The 22,311-nt window shown below is 39.3% G+C and overlaps 1 protein-coding gene across 4 annotated transcripts; it reads left to right on the forward strand.

Annotated features, from left to right (window-relative positions):
- The first annotated feature begins 895 nt into the window (after positions 1-895).
- Positions 896-22,311, forward strand: LOC107836495 (roundabout homolog 3-like). Of its 4 annotated transcripts, none has more exons than XM_016672615.1 (11): positions 896-1,096; positions 8,403-8,609; positions 9,404-9,446; positions 9,542-9,675; positions 9,784-10,071; positions 12,643-12,781; positions 15,835-16,148; positions 16,342-16,461; positions 17,915-18,094; positions 18,274-18,398; positions 21,641-22,311. In XM_016672615.1, exons 2-11 carry the CDS (start codon positions 8,444-8,446, stop codon positions 21,650-21,652), a joined length of 1,521 nt encoding a protein of 506 aa, XP_016528101.1. In that variant the 5' UTR covers positions 896-1,096; positions 8,403-8,443; the 3' UTR covers positions 21,653-22,311. The 4 variants fall into 4 exon arrangements, with proteins under 4 accessions (XP_016528101.1, XP_016528104.1, XP_016528103.1 ...); XM_016672617.1 differs by having other exon boundaries at positions 897-1,096; positions 18,277-18,398; XM_016672618.1 differs by lacking the exon at positions 17,915-18,094 and having other exon boundaries at positions 18,277-18,398.

Here is a 22,311-nt window from a genome sequence, read left to right on the forward strand (position 1 = left end):
GATAAAAATTTCCATGACAAAATTAGGGCTGATTAATTTACAAAAGCGGGACAAAAAGCCTTTCTATTCTTTCTGTTTTTTGTTTCCTATCAGATAAGAAATTCTGCAGTTAGAATTAGGCCTTATCGACTGAATTGGTCGATGAGGAATGATATCATTCAAGAAGTTTTGATTCTGTTTTCTTCAAGCTAAATTTTGCTTTCAATTTAAAGAGCTTGATTAGGATAAATATAAAAGAAAATTGGCTGAAATGGACCCTGGCAAAAGTATACACATCACTTTAGCTTTTTAATGTTTTCACTCTTAAAATCCCAGCTAAATCCCAACGGATGTTTTTGGTTTATGTGTTAGATTAACACAAGGTAGCGCACAACTGCAATGTGGAAGAAGAGCTATTTAAAGTTTTTAAAGTTTCTTTTAAATGTTTGTAATTAGGCATTGTGGGACATAGCACTTACACGAGGTGATTGACAGCACTAAAACCCTCCTCCGGGCTCTGATTTGTTCTTTCTGGTGAAGTGGTATGTTTCTGCAGATGGCAGTAGGATATCCGGGAGAAGGCATAGGATCTTGATTTGTTTTTGCAGATTATCTCTGTCATGTTAAGCAAACCGTTTTACCAAATAAGTAAGAAAACTTTTCTTTTTTATTTATTTATAAAAGTTACATAATGCAGCTTTAATCTGGAAAGATTCAGCCACTTGTTGACCTAAAACTTCCACATTTACAGCATGAAAATTCCTGAGATTCTCTCTGGTTTCATCTTTTATTCTCTGCTCTATCCATATATGAAAGCACAAAAAGCTCAGAGTTAAAAGCTATGTCCTTTTTTTTTTCCTTTTTCAAACCCGTCACAACCAGAGCCGCCTTGTCTCGTACTGAAGGAGCAAACATTAACTCCTGCTCATCTTCGTCTCTTCTCAGATCTGGTGTTTGTCCGGCGACGTGGAGAGTCAGATAAACCGAACGGTGGACGGTTCCGTTCTGTCCATCCTGCTGACGGGTCTGCTGCCTGACGTCCAGTACACGGTGGCGGTGGCTGCTGTCACCAGTCTGGGTGTGGGCGCTGTGAGTCTGCCTGTCAGCCTGCTTGTCGGTGAGTCACTCAAACCGTTGCAGCCGCCAATGCTCTGCAGAATATGGCAGGATGCACTCCCAGCAGGCTGAGTTTACCCCGGGTGAAAGCCGTCCTCCGAGCGTCGCTGAGCAGGTTAAAAACAGGGCGGTGTGCGATTATCACTCTTCTCTGGGGTGTGAAAGATGTTAGTTGAGAATTCAAACTGAGAGGAAAAAAAAAAAAAGATCTTTTTATATTCGAAGCAGTGGCCTCGTGTTTACTTGATGTTTTCCTTCAAATTCTTCCAAACATAGCGTGTTGACAAATTATGGAGATGAATATATATGCGGAGCAGCTCTGGGTGTTTGTTTGCAGGCGCTGGAAACTGGAGTGACAAAATCCGACTGACGACTTCTGGCAGACTGCAAAATAACTCTAGTGACACATCCCTCCACATGCCAATCAGAAACATTTTATACAGTTATCATCCTGGAGAAGTATTTAGATATTCCAGTTAGGAGTATTCTGAGGGGTTTATGGTGGATTTCCATCATGTCCACACCTCTGTTTATCATGTTAAAAAGGAGAATATGACACATTATTTAAAGACCTATTATGGTAATTTGCTTCCACTTTTATTTAATTCTTAAACTAAACAGAAACATTAATTCTGACAATATTTACTCATTTTACTTTTCAAGAAGGTTCTTCAAATCTTGGGAGAATGATTAAATAAGATGGTACGAATAAACACGTTTACTGCAGATGAGCACAAAGCTTGTTTTATTCGTTTTAATATTAATTTTTGATTAAAAATGTAAGTCAGATTTAGCACATTTCAGCAATAAAGCAGTTCAAAGTTCTTTACAATAATAATAATATACAATAACCAACTACGAAACAAGCAATAAGCATTACATTTTGTCAAATGCCAACATTAAATTCATCAAGAATAATAATCACCATAATCAACGTTCCAGTTGTTATGAATCAAAGGCAAATCTAAACAGATTAATTTTTAACATTGATTGTGTTTCGGCTGTTTTGCAGTTTTCTGGAGGTTTGTCAAAGATTTGTGGTTCATTCTCTTTTTGAAATCTATTTCTATGAAACAAAAAAAAACCCTTAAACTTATTTAAAGTATGTTTTCTGTGAAACACGAAACAGAAAAACATCGAGGTTGGATTCTTTTGCTTCTAAACCTGAAAATGATCCATTTATATTAAAGCCAGGAATCAGTCAAACCTCCACATATATCATGTCACGTTTTAATTCATCCTAATATTTTCTTCAAACTGTAAATCTTCTGACAGTCCTGAGAGATTTTAAGTTAAATTGCTTTAATTTGTCTTCTCAAGTTTTCCAGGAAGCTTAATATTTCAGGTAGTGTGTTAAACCTGCCACGAAGTGTACAGTGTAATTTTGGGAAGTCTAACCATTGCTTAGGATGGATGTGAGCAATTTGCATTCTGCTATGAAACCATATCTTTTGCTGCCTACCTTTCCATCCAGCTGTCACTGAGTTGTCTAGCTGTCTGTCTGTCATGTAGTGTTTCCTCTGTCAGTGTGTTAGGGGTTGTGTGGAAGCAAGCAGAGGTCTGAATGTGTGGCCTCATAAGCGTGATAAAAATGTTAAAATATTTGTTTTGTTAAACTTCTACTTCAGTCTAATGGAAAACCGTGTAAAGACGTGTAATTTCTAAGGTTAGAATTGTTTTTGTTGTTTCTAGAAAATCTTTGAGATAAATCTAAAAATATCAAACTTTTTCTGGGCTGAAATTTACTTCTCTTTGTTTTTTTTATATATAATGGCCATAACACGTAAGCAGAAGTACATCTTAGATTAAATCTTAACAGAGATTCTTTTACACATTAGTTTCTTAAGATGTTCACCAAAGCAGTAGAATAAGTCCAGCCTTATTTCTGCCTGACTGTGATAACGAAGAGAAAATTCTCCACACATCAATGCTACCTCCTATATTCTCCTGCCTCTCTCTAACTTTTTTTTTTTTTCATATTTAATTGAATGGATTATCAAACTTAATAAAATACTGCTTTGCTCAGTCCGACCATTTTATTTTAGTATATGGAATGGAAAAATAAACCAAACCTTTGAGAGAAATTACTTCATGGCATATAACCAGGCTCACACTCAGCATTGAAAACATATTTTCATGATTGGTCTCTGATTTGGGGTTTCTCCTCAGTCTTTATTAGTTTTTAGAAACCCAGAGCTTCTTACAGCCATAGTCTGATGAAGTGTTACATCCATTCCCGCCTCTATGTTGCGTTGATTAATTGGATTTCAGTAGACGGGCAGTGGGAAGTCGCAGAAATCTCCATTCCTGTTAAAGTCCAGACACATTGTATTCTGCGGTTGTCACCATCCAGAGGAAAAAGGACGCCGCCGCTGCTGCTGCTACAAAGAGATGCGGCGGCTGAATTTTTGAAAAGCCATTACGTCTCAATGTATCAAATCTCACATGCAGGTGCATCTCAGCAAATTAGACGAACACATTTTCTCTGTAATGAAATCGAAAAGCTGATATTACAGATGTTCGTCACGCACAGATTCGTGTGTTTCAAATTGAAGCCCAAAATTCGGTTTCTCGGAAAAATGACAACAAAAGTGATTTTCAGGACAGAGATTTAGACTGCTGGCTTCAGTCAGCGGCCCAGCAGACACTTGATGACAAAGTTTACAACCAGGATAAGCTGCAGAAGGTCATTGATAAATGAAGAAGAATTAGAAAGCTTGAAATCTTTCACTCCATGTGTAATGAATCTATGGAATATGTGAATTTCACTTTCTGAAATAGATTACAAAAAAAGAAAATATTGTTCTTTTTTACAATATTTTAACTCTTCCTGAGTTAAAATATTGCTGTTTTTCTAAATGAATATGAACTGATTTTCTTTGCATTATTTGAGGTCTGAAAGCGTTGTATCTTTTTCGATATTTTCACCATTTCTCATTTTCTGCAAATAAATACTAAATTCTTGCTTGGGATTTCTGGGACATGTTGTCGTTTTGCGTCCTTGGTTAAAATAGAGTAGCTGCATTAATGATGCTACTGCAAATGTTCTCTGTGGGCATATTCATCTGGAACATGATGTATTTTCTCTACAATAAGCTTGTATTTAGATGTGCAGAGAGATGCTTTAAAGCTGGAGATGCTTGTGCTTCGTGGCACCAGAGGTGACTGAACTTAAACAAACAGTGGACACATTCTGCACATCGTGTTTTCAGCTCAAGGTCTGGTGTGAAAACAGATTTAGAGAGTTGTCTGTGACTTTGTGGCATTATATATTTGTTTTTATTGTTGTTGTTTTTCTTTTACACCAATCTGACACGGATCAGGAGGTAGAATAGAGCGTCCATTGTGATTCTTGCGCAATTTATTCCCACTACTGCTGTCATCAAGACATGTCAGAGATGTTCGTTTATTTATTCGTTTGTTTACGCTGGTTAAGGTGTTTCGGCTTTCCGTTGAGCCTTCGTCGCCTTCAACTTTGACATTTATGTTTATGTTAGAGAAGTCTGATCATTCCTAGCTGCTACCGCTGCTATTTCCTTGCTCTCTTTTCTACACAGTCTCTGCGTGCCACACACATGTTCTGTTCTGTCAACTGAGAGAGAAAACTTTATCCAAAGCCTTTTGTGCTTAAAGCCTGTATCGCTTAAATAACACACTGTTAAATCAGGGTTTAATCGTTGCACTCCTTGAACACAGTCTTTCTCAAACTGTGGTCTCCGGACCAATGGTGGCCCGCGGCTGCCCCCTTGTGGTCCGCAAGGTACTGCACGTACCTCCTCTAAATAAATGACCGTTTATTTGCGGTGAAGCGAGTTCAAAGTGTGACGCTACAGCTAGCTTACCGAAGCCTTGTGTGATAATAATGGCTAAATGGCTTAAGACTGTGTCACTAAAAAGAAAACGGTGGAAAGTTTGTCAGGGTGAGTTGCAGAGCTTTGGTTTTTGAACACTGTTACGATACAAAATATTTGTTTTTCCCAAAAGCAACTCAAGTCTATTTTTGGGGCCTGCCGCAGCATTACATAGGGAAGGGCAGTGACTGCCTTGCGAAGCCACAAAAATGGTATCAAAACGTGCGGCTCATTCCCGCCATGAGGGCTGTTATTTTTATTGGGGATCGGAGTTACGATGGTGACGTAAAAAGCGAAAACCGAGCGAAATTTCCAACTGCCTACCTTAGAGTGTAACTGACACCAACTGCCGCTTTTTTAAAGTGAGAAAATTTGTATCTATGTGGAGAGTTGGATGCGCTAGATGCGTCATACGCTCCCAACGGTTCAAATGGCGCCACGCTTGACGCTTGAAGAGCGCCGCGATAGCCCTCGACGCGCCTCCACATAGAGTTTGAATGTAAACCAGACGTGCCTGATGCTCAAAACGTGTTTGGTGTGAATGCACCATTATATGTACAGTGTCATATTATGTCCATCATATTAGGACCAAGGCCCGGTCTTAATATGATGAACTCATTGCTTTGGGTCAGGGGTAATGTTTAGAGGTAAGATGTGAATTAAGGTTTAGTTAATGTTAGGGTTAGGAATAGACTAGCATTGGTTAGGGTTAGGGAAAATGTCTGGGTTAGGCAAAGTCGCAGCTACTAAAATGAAGGGAAATGAATTTATTTGCCTGTGTCTGTTTTGATTTCCTAAATTTGTGTAAAGCAGGGGTGCCCAAAGTCGGTCCTCGAGGGCCGGCATCCTGCCTGTTTTAGTTCTCTCCCTGGTTTAACACACCTGCATCAAATGATGGCTCATTAGAAGGTCTAAGGAGAACATTGACTTGCTGAGGACGTTGTTACTACTACTAGGGAGAGAACTAAAACATGCAGGATGCTGGCCCTCGAGGACCGACTTTGGGCACCCCTGGTGTAAAGGGTTGAATTTTACATAATGCCCAGTGTTGGCAAAATCTGGGTTTGGATAGTGACCTAGGTTAGTACCACCTGGGTGTGGGTCGGTGTAAAGGCCGAGCCGGGCTTAGATTGGCCTTCATGCCAATGCCAACATGAAGGCCCTCTATACTACCTGTGGAGGTTGGTAGCATGGACGTCTGTCTTTCTTCAGACCTCCATGTTTGATAGATGGTCTGTCTTTCCTCGGATTTCCCTGGTTGATTCAAGGTCCGTCTTTCTTCGGATCTCCCTGGATGATTGGAGGTCTGTCTTTCCTTGGTCTCCTCTATTTGTAGAGAGCCTTCTGTTTGCAGGGTGACCTCTGGTTGGGTGGGGACTCTAGGATGGTTATTTTCTAGAGCAAGTTTCAACTTCACCTTCAGGTCTGCAACCTGACCCTGCAGAGCTTTCACCATTTCTTCCTGAGCTTTAAATTTGGAAGCTTGCTCAGTGTGACTTTTGAGCTGCTCCTCATATTTAAGTCTCACTCTGTATTCTTCAACCATTACTTCTATTAGACCTTTATTGCGGGAGGCATATTTTTCAGCCTCCCTCTTGAAGTACTCCAGCTGTTGAAGAATGCTCTTGTCAGTTGTAATTTTGGAAGAGCAAGAAACTTTTGACACATCCTTAATCTCTGCCACGTTTCTTCCATGTTCACGTTTGCCTTGCTGGTGACGTTCTTTTTCCAACATTGTTTGCAGTTTTTGAATCTCCTCCTGCTGTGATTTGACTTCAGCCTGATATGCAACCCTTTGGTCTCTTTCCTTATGGAGTTCAAAAATCTTATTCTGCAATTCTGTTTTAAGATCGTCTACCTGCTTTGTGAGATCTTTGACGTGTTGGTTTGTCTCTTCCATGACTTCCACTGAGGGGGTAATCTCGAAGTCAGAAGAGGGTGTTGTTTTCTGCTCGATTTCCAAAGATGTTGGACTCTCAAAGACGCCGGAAGGACTTGATTCCCCCTGGATCTCTGATTCATCTTCCGGCTCAATGGGGCTGTCGCTGTCATCTTCAACAGGGAAAATGACAGCGTCGTAGTCTACTTGGATGTTGAGGTCCACCATGTCGACCCATGAAAGCTCAGCTGGAAAAGCTTCATGTTCAAAAGCAGTCTGTCGTTGCTTCATGACTGGTAAATTCTCGTTTCTCTGAACGGCGTGTAATATCTGGAATCGATTTCGAACGTGCTCTGAAGAGTGATCTGTCGCGATAGAACTGTGGAACAGATCAGAGAAAACTCTCTGTGAGCTACATTCAAGAGAGAGATTCCCTTGTGATATCATAGAGCGATGACATCACTGCTGATGTCATTGACACCATTGGAAATGAACATTCTATCTACCTTACTGGGGAAATTATTTTTCTACCTTACTGGGAAAGATTATGGGTCTTACTTCCGGCGCCCACCGGAAGTAGCAGTATTTCATGTAATTTGGGATTTTGGCTAATTTATATTCATGATAGAAGTTACATCTCTCTTTTCGGTTATTGTACAATATTTAATAAAAGCCTTCATATTTTTCACAAAAGGTAATTTCTGTATATGACTGGTATAACCCAACCACCGTTAGCTCTAGAACATTGTTAGAGGACAACAACAGTTGTAGCAAAGTTGTTGTTTTTTTTTTGTTTGTTTGTTTGTTTGTTTGTTTCATGTATACATTAAAAAGTGTTATTATGGGGGCAATTTCAAATTAGGTTGAGTATTTGTTAAAAGGGGTAGTGTTCCTCGGCCTAAGAAAGTTTGAGAAACACTGCTTTAACGCAACAAATACAAAATTTTACTAGTTGATTATTTCAGACTTTTAATGTAAAACCTGCAAAATTTAGATGTACAATAGTGGCTGGATGGATGAAATTCAACACAGTCTGACATGTCAGGACAAGTAAATTCATGTCCATATTTAAGATAATGCTAATACCAGAACCAAACATGGAGAAGCAACATTCAGCTTCTACTCACCACAAATCTGGAACAGACTTCCAGAAAACTGCAAAGATGCTAAAACATCTGCTTTAGGGTCTTTAAATCAAGGATAAAAACCTGTCTTTGATTAGTAGTAAGTGGGGAACATTGAACAACATGTAGTGACGTTCCTAAAATAGCGGCCCAAAGCTTTTACTTTATACAAAGGTAACGATATTTGCTTGAAGATTTTGATGATGGTATTTGACAAAATGTAACGTTTGGTGTTTCACAGTTGGTTACTATATTTTGTTCATACGGTTTGAAATTCGTACTTTGAAATGCCCTGTTGCTGATATGTGCTGCACTTGTAAACTTAACTTGACTAAAATTCCTAAAACCAAATTCCTGACGGTGTAGGAAACCCATCCATTCAAAGTAAACCTTTATCATTCAACAGTTTGACCTTGTGTGTTTGTTTTTTTGGGGGGATGTTTTGTCTTTCAGCTCAACAGCCGGTGGAGGTGAAGAAAGGCGGAGAGCTCAGCATGGCGGAGCAGATCGCCAGCGTTATCCGCCAGCCGGCCTTCATCGCGGGGCTGGGCGTGGCCGCCTGGCTGGTTCTGATGGGCTCTGGCGGACTGCTGTACTGCCGGCACCGCAGGAGGAAGCAGCTGGGCCACTACACCACATCCTTCGCGTACACGCCGGCAGGTGAGGCAGCCGGTTCCGTACAAACCCCCTGTTCCGCTTCGGACAAACAAAGATGACTACCCAGCGTCATCAATCCACTCCTCAAAGTCGCCACGTCTGACAAAATGGGACGAAACGTGGAGAAAAAAACGGATTAAGCAGTTCACAGTTTGTTTTTGCTCAACCCGGTGACAGTGACAAACTTCCTGACGCACCTCTGGGGGCCGGGGGGAACATCTTGTATGGTGATGAATGCTTTCAATTTCAGATGTGTGCTTTTGCAAAAAAACAAATCCTGCACTTTAATCTAATCCACAGTTCATTTAAATGTATTTATTATCCGAGCTCACAAGCTTGTGCGACTGAAGGCAGCAGAGAATAAAGCCGCAGCGGTACAGATTTAGAACAAAGCCTTGGGGTGTGAGTGAAAACACATCGTTTGATCACTTCCTAATGCGTTCAGAAGCACATGTAGTATGGTTTTATGTAAGTTTTATGTAAGTGTTATATTATTGTGATTTAGATTATCTTATGATTTTGCGTGGCCGCCTCCTTTTTGTTTCAGTGTATATCCATCCATCGTGTGTCTCTGAGCGTATTTAGGTCAGAAGTGTGTTTTCATAGAAATTAATTACCTGCTTTTATTTGAATGTACTGTGAAGTGTAATGATACAGGGCTAAACACACTTGTTCTCTTTAGAGTCTTTGAAGGAAAGAAAAAAAAAACAGATGTCTTAAGGCGAAAGCTTTCTCTTCTCCGCTGTCAAACATGATTTATATTGTAACTCTTCTTCTTTTTTCTTTTCCTTTTGCAGTTGGCTTTGCTCACAGTGAAGGATCTGGAATCATCAATGGAGGGTAAACTCTTCTTTAAGGTTTGATTCACATGATAAGAGACACTCTGGGTTTAATAGAAATAGCGCTAACACGCTCTCACCTGTCACTCCCTCAAGGCCTGGCTTGTTGGGGTCAAATATGGGCAATTACCCCTGGCTGGCAGACTCCTGGCCCACTCCGAACCTCACTCACAGCAAAGACTTCGTCAACTGCTGCTCTGGAAAACTGGACTCAGAAAGATATTATAACTGTAAGAGCCCTCGGAAGCTAAATATGCAGGTGAAACGGCCTGTTAGGAGCACAGAGGGCTGTAGCTGAGAGTGTAACTCATTGTTTGTCGTTTTTTCCTCCGGTCCAGCCGTTGGGATCATCAACTACCCCAGTCAGACGGAGAAGCGCAGCACGGCATCCAACGACAGCCCCATTTACAGCACCATCAACACTGCGGCTGAGGACGACCTGCTGGCTTACTATGACACCTACTCCAGTGTTCCCTTCAACCAGGGTCCAAACCCCTACAGCAGCAACCCGGTGCTGTCCAGTGCTGGGATTCTGGGCCTGGAGCAGGACCTGGACCGCTGGACCATCCAGTCTGGCCAGTCGGGCTCAGAATATGCCAAACTCCAGTACACCAAGAAAAGCAACGGTCAGTACTTTCCCCAATACAAACTCCTTGTTTTGTTGCACTGAAAGTGGCAGTAGGTAACTTTCTAAAAATAGATGTTTTTACACATTTTTCTATGTCCTGAAAATAATCTGTGAAAAGATTAATGTCCTCTGCTTTGGTCCTATAGCTATCTGCAGGAATACACACCCCATTCAGAAACAACCAATCGGAGCCAGGGGGAGGGTCTTAGCGCTGTCAGTCATGTTTGTGTACACTCTACTTACACCCTCCACATTGCTCCCTGCTGCACAACAGCTTCTTCCTCTAAAAGGAATATGCTTTGAATGCACAGGTTAGTTAGCATGGTCACCAATGATGGCAGATAAGTAGTTATTGTTTCTCTGCCATTAGCACTTTGAGCAGCACATACACAAGTGTGACTGTGTACAAGTGTGACCTAGTGCACAAGTGTGCGCTAGGTCACTCCTCCTGGTTCTGATTGGTTGTTTCTGACTGGGACTGGAGCATTACTGTAGATGGCAGTAGAACCACAGGGAGAAGGAAGAGTAGTTTTTTTTTTATTTGACAAATTATATGTGTATCTTTCGGAAGACTGTAACAGTTTTGAAAAATTTAAAAAACATATTTTTGTAAAATGTACCTACTGAGATTTAAAGGTTTATTTAAAAAATATAATAGAAAAACTTTACTTGAGTAATTACAATGAGAAGGATTCAATCACATGTGGTAAAAGTATTTGAGAAATTTTGTTCCAAAATTATTGGAGGGTTTTTGAACATGAAAACCTCAGTTATTATGTCATAGCATTTCACGTTAAAAATCCAGACTTTGACTGGGCCAGACCAAAACTTTCACTTTGTACTTTTCTTCTTGACATTGAGAGGTGAACTTGTCAGGATGCAACACTTTTTTTTTCTTTTTTTTTTGTCATTTCAATAAACAAGGTAACGTTAAGCTAGGGCTAAGCTAGTTTCAGAGAGCCACTTCATTTTTAAAAATCTCCACTTTAAGACAATCTTATAAAAGTATTTGTTTTTCTCACCAAAATCTTGTGATGGTGCTTGTGGACAGGGAATTTACCCACAGCAGAGCATCAATGTTATAAAATAAAGCAAAAGTATCCCAGATGTCAACCAGAGTAATGGGTCTTGTCATCGTGATTCAGGTCTCTTTTAAATTATTTCTTAAATAAGGAAAAGTCCTGCTTGTTCCCCTCCTTCATAATTTGTATGTAGTACGACTCTACATACAAATTATGTAGAGTCGTACTACATAATTTGTATGTAGTACAAATTATTAGATAATTTGTACTACATACAAATTGTATGTAGTACAATTTGTACTACATACTGGTCAGAGTTGTGTCCTGACCAGACACAACTCTGCACTGTCTCTTACCATCATTTTGAAAGGAATTAATAACACAGAATTTGGTACAATCCGATTTATTTCTGTTTTCAAAAACCATCTATTTGTTGTGAAATCCACCGACTTTCTTTCAACCTTTTGAAATGGTTTCGATCGATGGTCCACTGAGTCTTCTGCCAGTCGAACATTTTCCCTGAGCAGCTTCTGCTCTTACCGCACATATTCTGTCTTATCTGTGAAACCTTGAGATGTCAGACAGGGAGCACACTGGACAAAAACAACTGGCAGAGTGAGGTGAAGCTATCACCACCATTCAAAAAGAAAAAAAAATCAGCAAAGACCTGTTACAGGAAATGAGAGATGCATCATCCTCCTGATCTGTTCACATTTTGAACTAACAGCTGTGGGAGTGACCTTCAATGGGGCAAAATAAACAGCTTCAAAATTGTCTTGTTCCAAGTCTTCTTTTAAATATCCATTTCTTTTTATCCAACCTTAAGTGAAGAAGCCTTTCAAAAGCTCAAATGAGCCTAAGTCGTTTTTACTCATAATCTCCTCCCAATCACATCCACATGCAAACACTGAGTAATAAGAGAAGTTACCTTCAGAAATTCCTGTAAAAGCTTTTAAAGCTGTGCAGAAACGCCTTAAAAAAATAGCTATTTAAGTAGTTTTTGTTTGGTTTATTCAAACAGCTGCTAGTTCAATTTATGCAGCTTTTCATGCCGCCAACGAATCTAATTCTCGTAATTTTTGCTTATGGAAACTTTCGTGTGTTGTTTTGAGGATAAAATGAAACGAGGTCAGCTAAAGAGGGAAGCCATTAGAGAGGGACTGTTTTAAAATCCATATCTTTTTCATTTTTTTGTTTATTCATTTGTCAAGCTGGACATAAAGATAATAGTTATAACAACGATTCTGCTGTAAAAACATGATACTAACGATACTAAATGATGGCTCAACCTAAAAAAAAAGAGGAATTACAAATAATAAAGACACATGAGATTAGTTAGAGTTTGCATGGAAAGTAAATGTATTTATGAATAAGTTGTTAGTTCCTCCGACCCCATTTCAGATGGGATTTATGTTTTATGTGTATTGTTATTTGTGTGTATGTAGATAGGTATGTATGTATGGATAGATGTGACATGTCTGGAATGAATCAATAAATGAAATTGATGATATAATTATTGTTTTTATTATTGTTTTTGTTGTTATTAGACAAACTGGCTTCGCAGGCATCAGCTGGATCCCTCTCCACGCCAGCTCCTCTCACCTGGGTGGACGTTTTATCACTTCCTCTTCCGCCCAACAAGGGCAGAGATCATCCAAAGCCAGACAAAGAAGAGGCGCAGCACAGGTAGCATTCATCAACGCGTTCATTTTTCAGACTCCTCATATCTCCAGGAACACTTGGCTCTTCAGCGTTTGTTTTTTTTTATTTTTTATTTTTATTTTTTTTTATTATCATTAGCGAGAAGGCCTCTGGCTCTGCTTCTCTGACAGATGGCGTTAAGGCAGCTGGGCATCAAAGCTGCCCTGCAATGCTGCCAAGGCAGTCAAGCAAAGCTTAAGTGAAGTTTGGTGGACTGAGGAGTTTGCAAATTAACACTTGTGTGTCTACCGGCGGCGAGGCGAGGCGACTGCGCTGCGAGGCGGCGGAGGGGAGCGTCCGCGCTAACCGCTTCTGACACATTAGATTGCGGACATAACGGGGTGGGGATCGGAAAGGCTGTTCTGACTGCGCCGTGTCTTTTGTAATGACATTAGGCTCCGTCTGACAGGCTGAATTAGTGCTTTCCGTTTTCAATGACACGTCCGTCATTAAAATAGCCCCGACGGCGCTGACATGACAACAGGCATCACGGAGGTGGAGCCTGTCTTCTCGTTCTTCTTTACTACTTCCATTTCATGAGAACTTTGAGCAGTGTGTCTGATTTATTCCTGCTTTGCTCGTTTGTTGACCTCCCTGGTTGCTCTAAAGTGTTTACTGGACTCTTTTGAGTTTTGTGCAAATATTCTGGCAATAATTTAGTAAGAAAAGTAAAGCGATGCAACTGCAAAAACACAAAATCTTACCAAGTATTTTTGGTTTCTAGGGCAAATATTTTGGTACACTTGTAATTGGCGATATGGACTTATAATTTTATCACTATATTTTGTAGTAATATTGTGATAATAAAAATGATGAGAGAAATCCATTTATTACCAGTTTTTAGGTAACTGCATGGCACCACAAGCATAAATACTGCTCCTGAAAAACATTCTTATTGAAATGAAGCTTTTTCAAGATGCCACATACTTAAAGAGGCGTGATTTATGTCACTAAATTACACATAGAGACTTTGTTTAATCTTATTTTTGAATCTACTGATATTTGTCTGATGTCTCAGTGGAAAAAACACTGGAGAAAATGTCAAAAAGAAAATTTTAATATATTTTTTTAAACATCAACAGAAATCTATCGGTATGTGACAGTGATAAGTAAAGACTTTTTATTACGACAAGAAATTTTTCATGATAAACGATACAATAAATACCCACCTCTACCTGAAATAAGACAAAATTAACTTCCAAGAAACTGTCCAGCAATAAATATAAGCTTGTTTTAAGTCAGGAATGCCTTAATATTGATTTAAAATATCCAGGTTCCAGATTATTGCACTTATTTCAAGACATTTTCCCCAAGCTATAAGTGAAATAATCTGCTAGTGGAACTAGAGCTTTTTTAAAATCAATATTAAGAAATATTGACCTTAATCAAGCTTCCATATCTTGCTGAAAAGTTACTTATATCAAGCATATCAAGTTGTTTACACTAGAAACTAGACCAAACATATTTAGTAGGATTTTGTGTTTTTTTGCTGTGTGGCACAGTTTCATTTTGAATGCTGAATGTGTGCATTGAAAAAAGAGTATTTCTTCAGGAAACATAGGAAAATATCTCAAATAAAATCAGATTGTTTGGGAAGAGGAGTCAGGATTCATCACCTGCACCTGCAGAATGCCGAAAAACGCCAAAGAACGCAGCAGCGTGGGTTTTGAAGGTCGAGCCGCTTGCACACTTTGCTTGCATGTGTTATTATTCTTTCCATGTCGGGTCAAACACGGCCTCTCCTCTACGGCTCAGCCTGAGGACACTATTTAAATTACATCTGCCCTGCTTTCAAGAGACACTGCAATCCACATGTACTGTGAAAACAGCAGGACGCTGCTGCGTTAATCAGTTGTTTAAAAAAATGATTTACATTGGAAATATTTGGCTAATTTTTTATGTCTTTTGCTCCTTCATTTCTAGTCAGAACACATTTACATTCTGTCATCAGTCGCATTGAGTGTCACGTTAATTTAAAGGCATACTTCGTCATTCTTACAACCACCAACACCACCTATGTGTTTTTACACAATCAGAATCAGCTTTGTGGGCCAAAATTGCCCCAAAAAGCAAAAATATTCACTTGATTTTTGCTCGCAATGTGCAGACATTAAGAATATACAAACAAAACCTTATAGGAAATAAAATAAACACATGCCAACATACTCTGGAAGAAAACTTATCCATCCACTTCAATACAAAACATGTTGTCTGTTTTTTTTTCCATATCTAGAAATGAAATGAGAACAAATATTCTTTATTTAGTTAGGCAGAGGATCAAAATTGAATATTGAATTACAAAAGCTGCACAACCCCGATTTATTGTATGTGAACATAATTCTGACCAATTGGGGATTCGATGAAATTGTCACAAAAATGAAACTTGCTGATCCCCAAAGTTGTGTGTAATACCTTCAAGAGTTCAAATAAACCTTTTAAAGCTTAAGATTAGGGCTGGACAATAAATCAATAACAATATGTATCGTAACAGACACGTGATCAATATCAATTAATAATATGCCTGATTGAATATTCAATATTCAATATATAGAATATTCACTGAACTCAGATCCAGAACCACGTGGCATTCTGGGAGATGTAGGCAGAGGAAAGACTTTAGCCGCTCAACCTCGGCCCAGCGGCCAGCTAAGAAAGGTGAAAGTCATCAACTCACTCACTCTGTGGTTACCTAGCAACAACTTGTTGAGTAACTTACGCAGCAGCAGTTTCATGTTTCACTACCGTGGCTCATCGCTGCTAAAGAAAACAAAAAACAATGGATAAAAGAGGAAAGGTAACGGCACCAATTTGGCAGCATTTCAGATACTTAAAACAAATCAATATTTATTTAGATGAATTGATATGAGACGTTTGTATCGTGATACGTTTTTCAGCCATATCGTCCAGCCCTATCCCTATATTACATTTTAAAATCTTACTGAAAATGAATCACTCATCCAAATTCAGCAGCAAGAAGACAGAGTGTTTCCCTGAAAGCCACTCCTTCACCTGCCGCCTTCTCTCCGCCCGACGTTTAGCTCCGAGGAGGAAGATGATGACTGGTGTCCTCCGCTGCCGGCCAGAACCTACCTGATGGACTCTTACAGGGAGGAGGGGTCAGGCCTGCCATACAGACCAGAGGAAGTAACGCCTCCGCCTCAGCATGACGCCCCGCAGCCCGGTGACAGCCCCCGCGTCCAGCACTTTGACCTGTTGGTGCGCCACCAGCAGAGCCAGGTGTCCCAGTCCAACCCCGATCTATTCACCAACACCAAGGTGCTGGAAGGCAGCGATCTGCACAACCACAGCAGCCAGTGGGCGGATAATTTCAGGGGAGAAAGCGTTGGCAAAGGTCAGTTTGAATTAATTCGAATGCTAAGGCTGGACTCACGCGACCGCGCCGCGTCACGAAGGATCTGCTTTCCGGTTGTTACTCAGCAGAAAGTAAATCGTGTTGCATTTATTCATAGGGGATTTTTTTTGTTTTGTTTTGGCTTCTGTGTGAAGTTTCCCTAAAGGATGACGTCAGCATGCTCTCTTGTCAGGACAATCTCTCGCTGCGGCTGCCGAGTCGAGCCCAACAGCTGCGGCGCAAAAACCCAGAAGTAAGAAGAGAGCGCCGAGGGACGGGCAGAGCCGGAGAGAGAGGCACGGAGACGCGGCAGGTACTTTCTGAGCCACACTAATCAGTTCTAATCCAGTTAAGAGAACACCGCTCATTCTCTAAATTATTTAGAGCAGATCCGACAAACATGGCTCCTTTTATTATTACCTCTTTGAATTAAACAGCAGCCATCAGCTTAGGTTTGTTTCATTTTTAGTAGCAGAAGTTCTCATGCCCTTTGAACTCTTGAGCTTTTTTCAATAGACTGTCTTGGAACGTTAGGAAGATTGACAAATAAGCATTTGTTTTTTTCTAAATCTGAATAGTGTGGTTTGCTTTAATATTTGATCCTCTTTATTCTGATGCCTTTAAATAAAATCAGGCACAACCAGCAGCCTTCATAAGTCACAGGCTGTAATGTGTAATAGATGCATGTGGCGCTTCTCTACCTGGTTAGAGCTGCAGTATGTAACTTTAACATACTGTAATTTTAACAGTTTTTAATATGTTGAATATTATAAATATTTAATATGTTAAAAATCTTTTTTTAACATATTTGTTATAAAGCCTTTTTATGATGACTGGTACTGGTGTCCTCCGCTGCCGGCCTGAACCTATGTACTAAAAAGATTTTTAAAAAAGGGAATTTTAAAGTTTTAATCATAGATTTTCAATCATAGTTTTTTATAACCATAAAATATCAATTGTTTTTCAAAAATATATATCTCTCGTAGTAGGAGTAGAGCGACTTAAAAAACTAAATTTCATTGACTTCATTCTCAGAATTCTGACTTTTGGTCTCGGGAGTTTGAATTTTGAAAATTGTGAGAAAACAAATTCAGAATTTAAATTTTTAGTGGTCCTAATCCTCTTCCGTACCTTTCTCTGCTTGGCTGTCAGTCAAAGTTATCAAGCTGCTTTGCTCCTCAAGCACAAAGTGCACAAGTTTCTGACAAGAAAAAGACCAGAGGCCGCGTCCAGCAGCGCCACTGCGACTCACACTGCTGTTAAAAACAGCATGAAGCAGCATTTACGGGAAACAAATGTAATAATGACTGGTTAAAAGGTGCTATGTAAGGAAACTTAATGTTTCCTTCCTATTTTGTAACATTGTCTACTGGTTTGCAAAGGGAGTCCTCGCTCAGAAGCTAATGGTATTTGCAGGATGATAGGATGGAAAAGTTAGGGAATCCCTCCTTTAGATATCTGACTTTGGCACATTCACCATCTGAGTAATCGCTGGTCTCCATGTGCAAACACTTTAAAACACAGTGGTCCAGAAAGAGGCTGGAGTCACTAAAATAACATGATGCATCATGGGTAACGGGTGCTCAGCCCCCTCTGCGTCCCGTTATTAAGCAAGTCGGCCTCAAAAGTGATATCTGCTCATCTAACTCGCAGCGAGAAAGTGAATAAGCAGATTTCCCGAAATGTCAGAGTATTCTTTTTAAGATAAAATTCTCTTTGTGTGTGTGTGTGTGTTTTTTTTTTTTTAATCATCGCTGATGAATCAGAGCTTCCCCCTCCGCCGGCCCCTCCCGCCGCAGACGGCTCCCTGCAGCTCTTTGTGGACGTTTCAAGTCGCAGACAAACAGACAGCGAAACAAGAGAGGGAAGCGATTTGCCCGCTCTCCTGAAGCGAGGAGACGATTCCTCACCCCAGAGGGGGGGACTTGCAAAGTGGTTATCACAAGGTAAAAAAAAAAAAAAATCGAGAAAAATTCAAGGAAACAAAAGCATGACAAACTGGCTCCGGCAGCAACGTCACGCAGGTTTGATTTGATATTGTTGTGAAGCTTCCGGTAAATGATCTCGGTTTTCAGTCATTCAGGGGCCAAAACGCTTTAAATTTGAGCGATCTGTTTTCCCTCAGCAGATGAGAATGTAATCCCATACGGACAGCCAAACGTCCTGTCCAAGGTCCAGACGTTGGGCTACGGGTCCCTGGGGGGACGGGCGTTTCCTCGGCCCGCCGCCGCTGCTCAGAGGAGAGATGAGGTAAGTCTGAACAGAGCAGATACTGAACTGTTATCAACTCAATAAGAGTCTCTGCAGGAAGCAGGCCCGTCTTCAATAAATATTTATCAATAAATAAGTAAAGATGGGATCTGGAGTTTATTTCTTTTATCCAGTACAGCTCTCAGTCCACTGGCCAATTATCCAATAAACATATTTTCAATATGGAAATCATAGATTGAAGTATAAAATTTAAATTCAGTGGCTTTAAAAAATTTGACATATTACTGTTAAAATGACATATTTCTGTGAACCAACTACAGTATATTATTTCCATATTGTTCTATCGTTAACGTACTGAAATTCATACAAAAAACAACTTCAAAAACCTGGCTGTTCACTGCCCCTAAACTTAAACTTTGCTGAAGAACCTTCGGTCTTCTCTTGGCAGTGGCGCCCCCCAGAGGGGGAGCGTAGGGGCCACTGGTCCTGACTTGAAAAATGCTTACCTTCCCCACTGCATGACCCCTGCAGGGAATCACACTCAAGTCATAGAGAGGAAAATAAGAGTCACCGTCTTCATTGAATACATACATATAAAAGCCTCAAAATGTATAAATACAAAATAAAGAAAAGAAAAGATTAAATGATCACTATTTTTTATTTTATTTGCTGTGCCCCACTAGAACTTCCCAAAACTTCAGTTTTCATCTCATATTGAAAAAAAGAGAATGGTTCTCCAACTTAAAAAAAAAACAGTTAAGTGGTCACAAGTAATTTAATGACATAAGTGAAACTTACTTTGTTCATGTTTGTTTAACTTGACAACTTAATAAATTATCTTAATTTTGTTTGTTTTATGCACAGGTGAATAAAACTAAAATTCTTATGTGTTCATATTTTTATCATCGATAAAAAAAAAAACAATTTTCCCTTGAAAAAAGGGTAACCTCCTCCACATGTTTCACTGTGGAAGTGGTTTCTTAAAATAATTCTCAGTTCCTAAAGATAATATTTAGCCCAAAAAGTTCAGCTTTGCTTTCGTCAGATGAAGCTTTCAGGTCATGTGAACGGAGCAGGAGAGTTTTGTAGAACACAAATGGTCCCAACCAGAACCTGTTCTGCCGTCAGTGTTCCTGTCAGACTCTTGACAACCTTCCTTCCTAACCATTTGTCTTGTCTGCTCATCCATTTCAGAGAAACTTAAGAGTTTCAGAATTCCACCTTTGTGACCTCGACACTTTTTCCTCATATTTTTTATGACTGCCTCTGCTGTCCTTTGTTACACACACATATAGATTTGTAATTGTGGAGAGTTTTCTTCACTTTTCTTCTGAGTGATTCCAACATCTCTGCTAACTATGACTTTAGCTGAAGGGTGCAAACCGTGTCAGGAGAATCGTACCAAGACATTTGTACTTCATGTCTAACTAAAATGATTTACTATAATTCATGTTATGTGTATAGATGTGTATTATGTAGATTAATTTAAAGGTGCTTCAGTAAAGTATTAGCTAAAGGGTCTTTTTTCTTTCTTCTTCTTTGCCGTTGTTGAATTGAACAACACTTATAGCTTATTACTCCAAAATAGGAAAATGTTTTGAGAGGATTTATTATTCTCATTTGTTTTTACGTTACACAATTGTGGGTTGTTAACTAGATTATGCAGACCTCTGAGGTTCACTGTAAATCTCATCTGCTGTTGCAGACTCTGCAAACTTTTAATAAACATATTAAAAATACATCAAGCACATTAATTACACCGACAGTCATTCCGAGTTTAACTTCAGAAGGACATTTCCCTTCTGCTGCCTTAAGATAAAATGGTGTTTGTGGTTTAAAAATACCCAACAACAGATGTTCAGCTGAGAGGATGTAGTAATATTCCACTAATACTGTGAGGTTTTTCTCTGCCATAGCTGCAGTATGTGAACAGATTTATGAGGGTGTTTTGATGCACATTAATTTTTTAAAGCTCATTTAAAGGTATTCCGTACCTTTAAATGTTTTCCTCAGCTCTTTGGACACATTTTTTTCTTAGAAATCCAAATATTGTCGGCCACGAATTCATCTCATCTTTGCAAGCAGTGAGCTTTGTGAAGTGTGCATGTATTAATGTGTTTAAATGATACACTGTAACACTTTACGCATGAGTTAACTCAAATATTTGTTTTTGTGGATTATCTGCTGACAATCTTGTCATTAATTGGATTTTTTAAAAATTGACACTTTTCTGAGGTTTTCCATTTTACCACATATGCTTATTTCTTTTTCAACTAAACATTCTATTCCCTAAAATGCTACATTACATTCATTAAGGGAAAGCTTAGTCATTTGTAGCAAAGGATGAATCTGCAGCTAAAAATATATTTCTAACATAAGTTCATCCCTTTCTGCTTGACTAACATCAGTACAGTGTCGGACCAATCTGGTTATTTGACCCAGGTTCATCTGAAACTAACCTCTGGAGGACTTCTGGACCAAACATATTTACAGACAATATTGTTTTCATCTTAAATGCTACATGTGTATATTTTTGTACAGTTTTGGCTTAATTACTGCTCTGAATATGTTGTACTTTAAGAAGCTGTGTGCTCCAGTTAACGATTAATCGATTGCTAAATAAGTTGGCAATTATTTCAATAATCGATTAATCGCGAATAACACCTCTGATCCCCGTAAATAAAATGGACCTGTATGTAGATACTGAAAGGCTGTCTGGACGGCCAAGTCAAAGTCCAGACACAAATCAAATTGAAAATTTGTGGTAAAACCGAGTTTGAGATATTTTTTGCAATTATAAACGAGCAGAAATTTTGATCTCAAGGGTGTGATTAAATTTCCAATACTTGTTGCAAGATCTAGACATTAAAAACAAAAATAAAGCATAAGATTTACTTTTATGATTATATCCAAAATGACTTTCACCACATAAAGGAGGAAATTATTTTTTTTTAATTTGAGTGTTTTATTGGCAACATGAGCAACTTTAGACGAGAATGTAAAGTTTCCCGGCACACCTGAAGAGCAGCAACGAACATGAAACAGAGAAATGTTAGAAGTGATTCAAGTTACTTACAAATGGATCTGATTCCTCAGTGAAGACGAATTTCTGATTTGAAAGGAAATCTTAAAAATGGGAAACATGATATGTGAGCTTCATTACTTCCCCACTTTAGGGATTTTCACATGGCTTGATCTCCACAGCTGTTCTCCATGTAATCTGCCTGCTAATGTCTCTGCTCGTCTAACCGCACGCACTTTTTGTTTGGCTTTCTCCGCAGAATCTCATATAGACAGCCGCCGATTACACCACGTGACATTCTCCTCTCCTTTCCTCCCCGACTTCCTGTCTCTGCGAACCATCAATGTGTTGCCATGGCATCTCGCAAAAAGCGGAAGACAAAAGGAAAAGCGTCAAGGCTTGCCATCTGCCTTTTCACAAGCTACTCGTATTCTCTTTTTATTTTTCTTTAGGGATCTTCTTTTTTCTTCTTCTGCTTCTTCTTCTTCTTCTTGCGTGTGATTTCTCTTACCCCCCACCCTCCCTCCGGTGTACAAAGACTTCCTCTGTAATTTTTTTAAAAGAAGAAGTGATCAGATATATTGCTAAGAAAAGAAACATGGTATTTTTAGGCTAAAGGGAATGAAATGGAAGTATTGCATTGTTGTACAGCAGATTAATGAATGTATCTTTTGTTTACTCCTGACCGTCAAACTATGATGCTGCGGGGCTTTTTTGTTTTGTTTTGTTTTGTTTTGTTTTTGATGAACGACGGGAGCAGGGAAGAGGGACATGAAGCTAAATCTCATGATGTCGGTGTGGGTGTGTGTCAGTGTTTTTAATTTCACCTTCCCGTGTGGCTGTGTAACCGTGTTAGATCACCAGTGTGTTCATTTTTAAAACTGAAAAAAAATAAATAAAATAGATAAAAGGCTTTGTTACATAAAGGTT

This window comes from Poecilia formosa, unplaced genomic scaffold, assembly GCF_000485575.1.
Source record: "Poecilia formosa unplaced genomic scaffold, Poecilia_formosa-5.1.2 Scaffold63, whole genome shotgun sequence".
NCBI classification, from domain to species: Eukaryota; Metazoa; Chordata; class Actinopteri; order Cyprinodontiformes; family Poeciliidae; genus Poecilia; species Poecilia formosa.

What these genes read in the sequence shown, in the direction of transcription:
- LOC107836495 (XM_016672615.1), top strand. Translation starts at nt 8,444, where the DNA reads ATGGCGGAGCAGATCGCCAGCGTTATCCGCCAGCCGGCCTTCATCGCG. An exon ending in AAAGAAGAGGCGCAGCACAG is followed by an intron (nt 12,782 to 15,834) that starts GTAGCATTCATC and finishes CCCGACGTTTAG; the next exon opens with CTCCGAGGAGGAAGATGATG. An exon ending in GAGGCACGGAGACGCGGCAG is followed by an intron (nt 16,462 to 17,914) that starts GTACTTTCTGAG and finishes CTGATGAATCAG; the next exon opens with AGCTTCCCCCTCCGCCGGCC.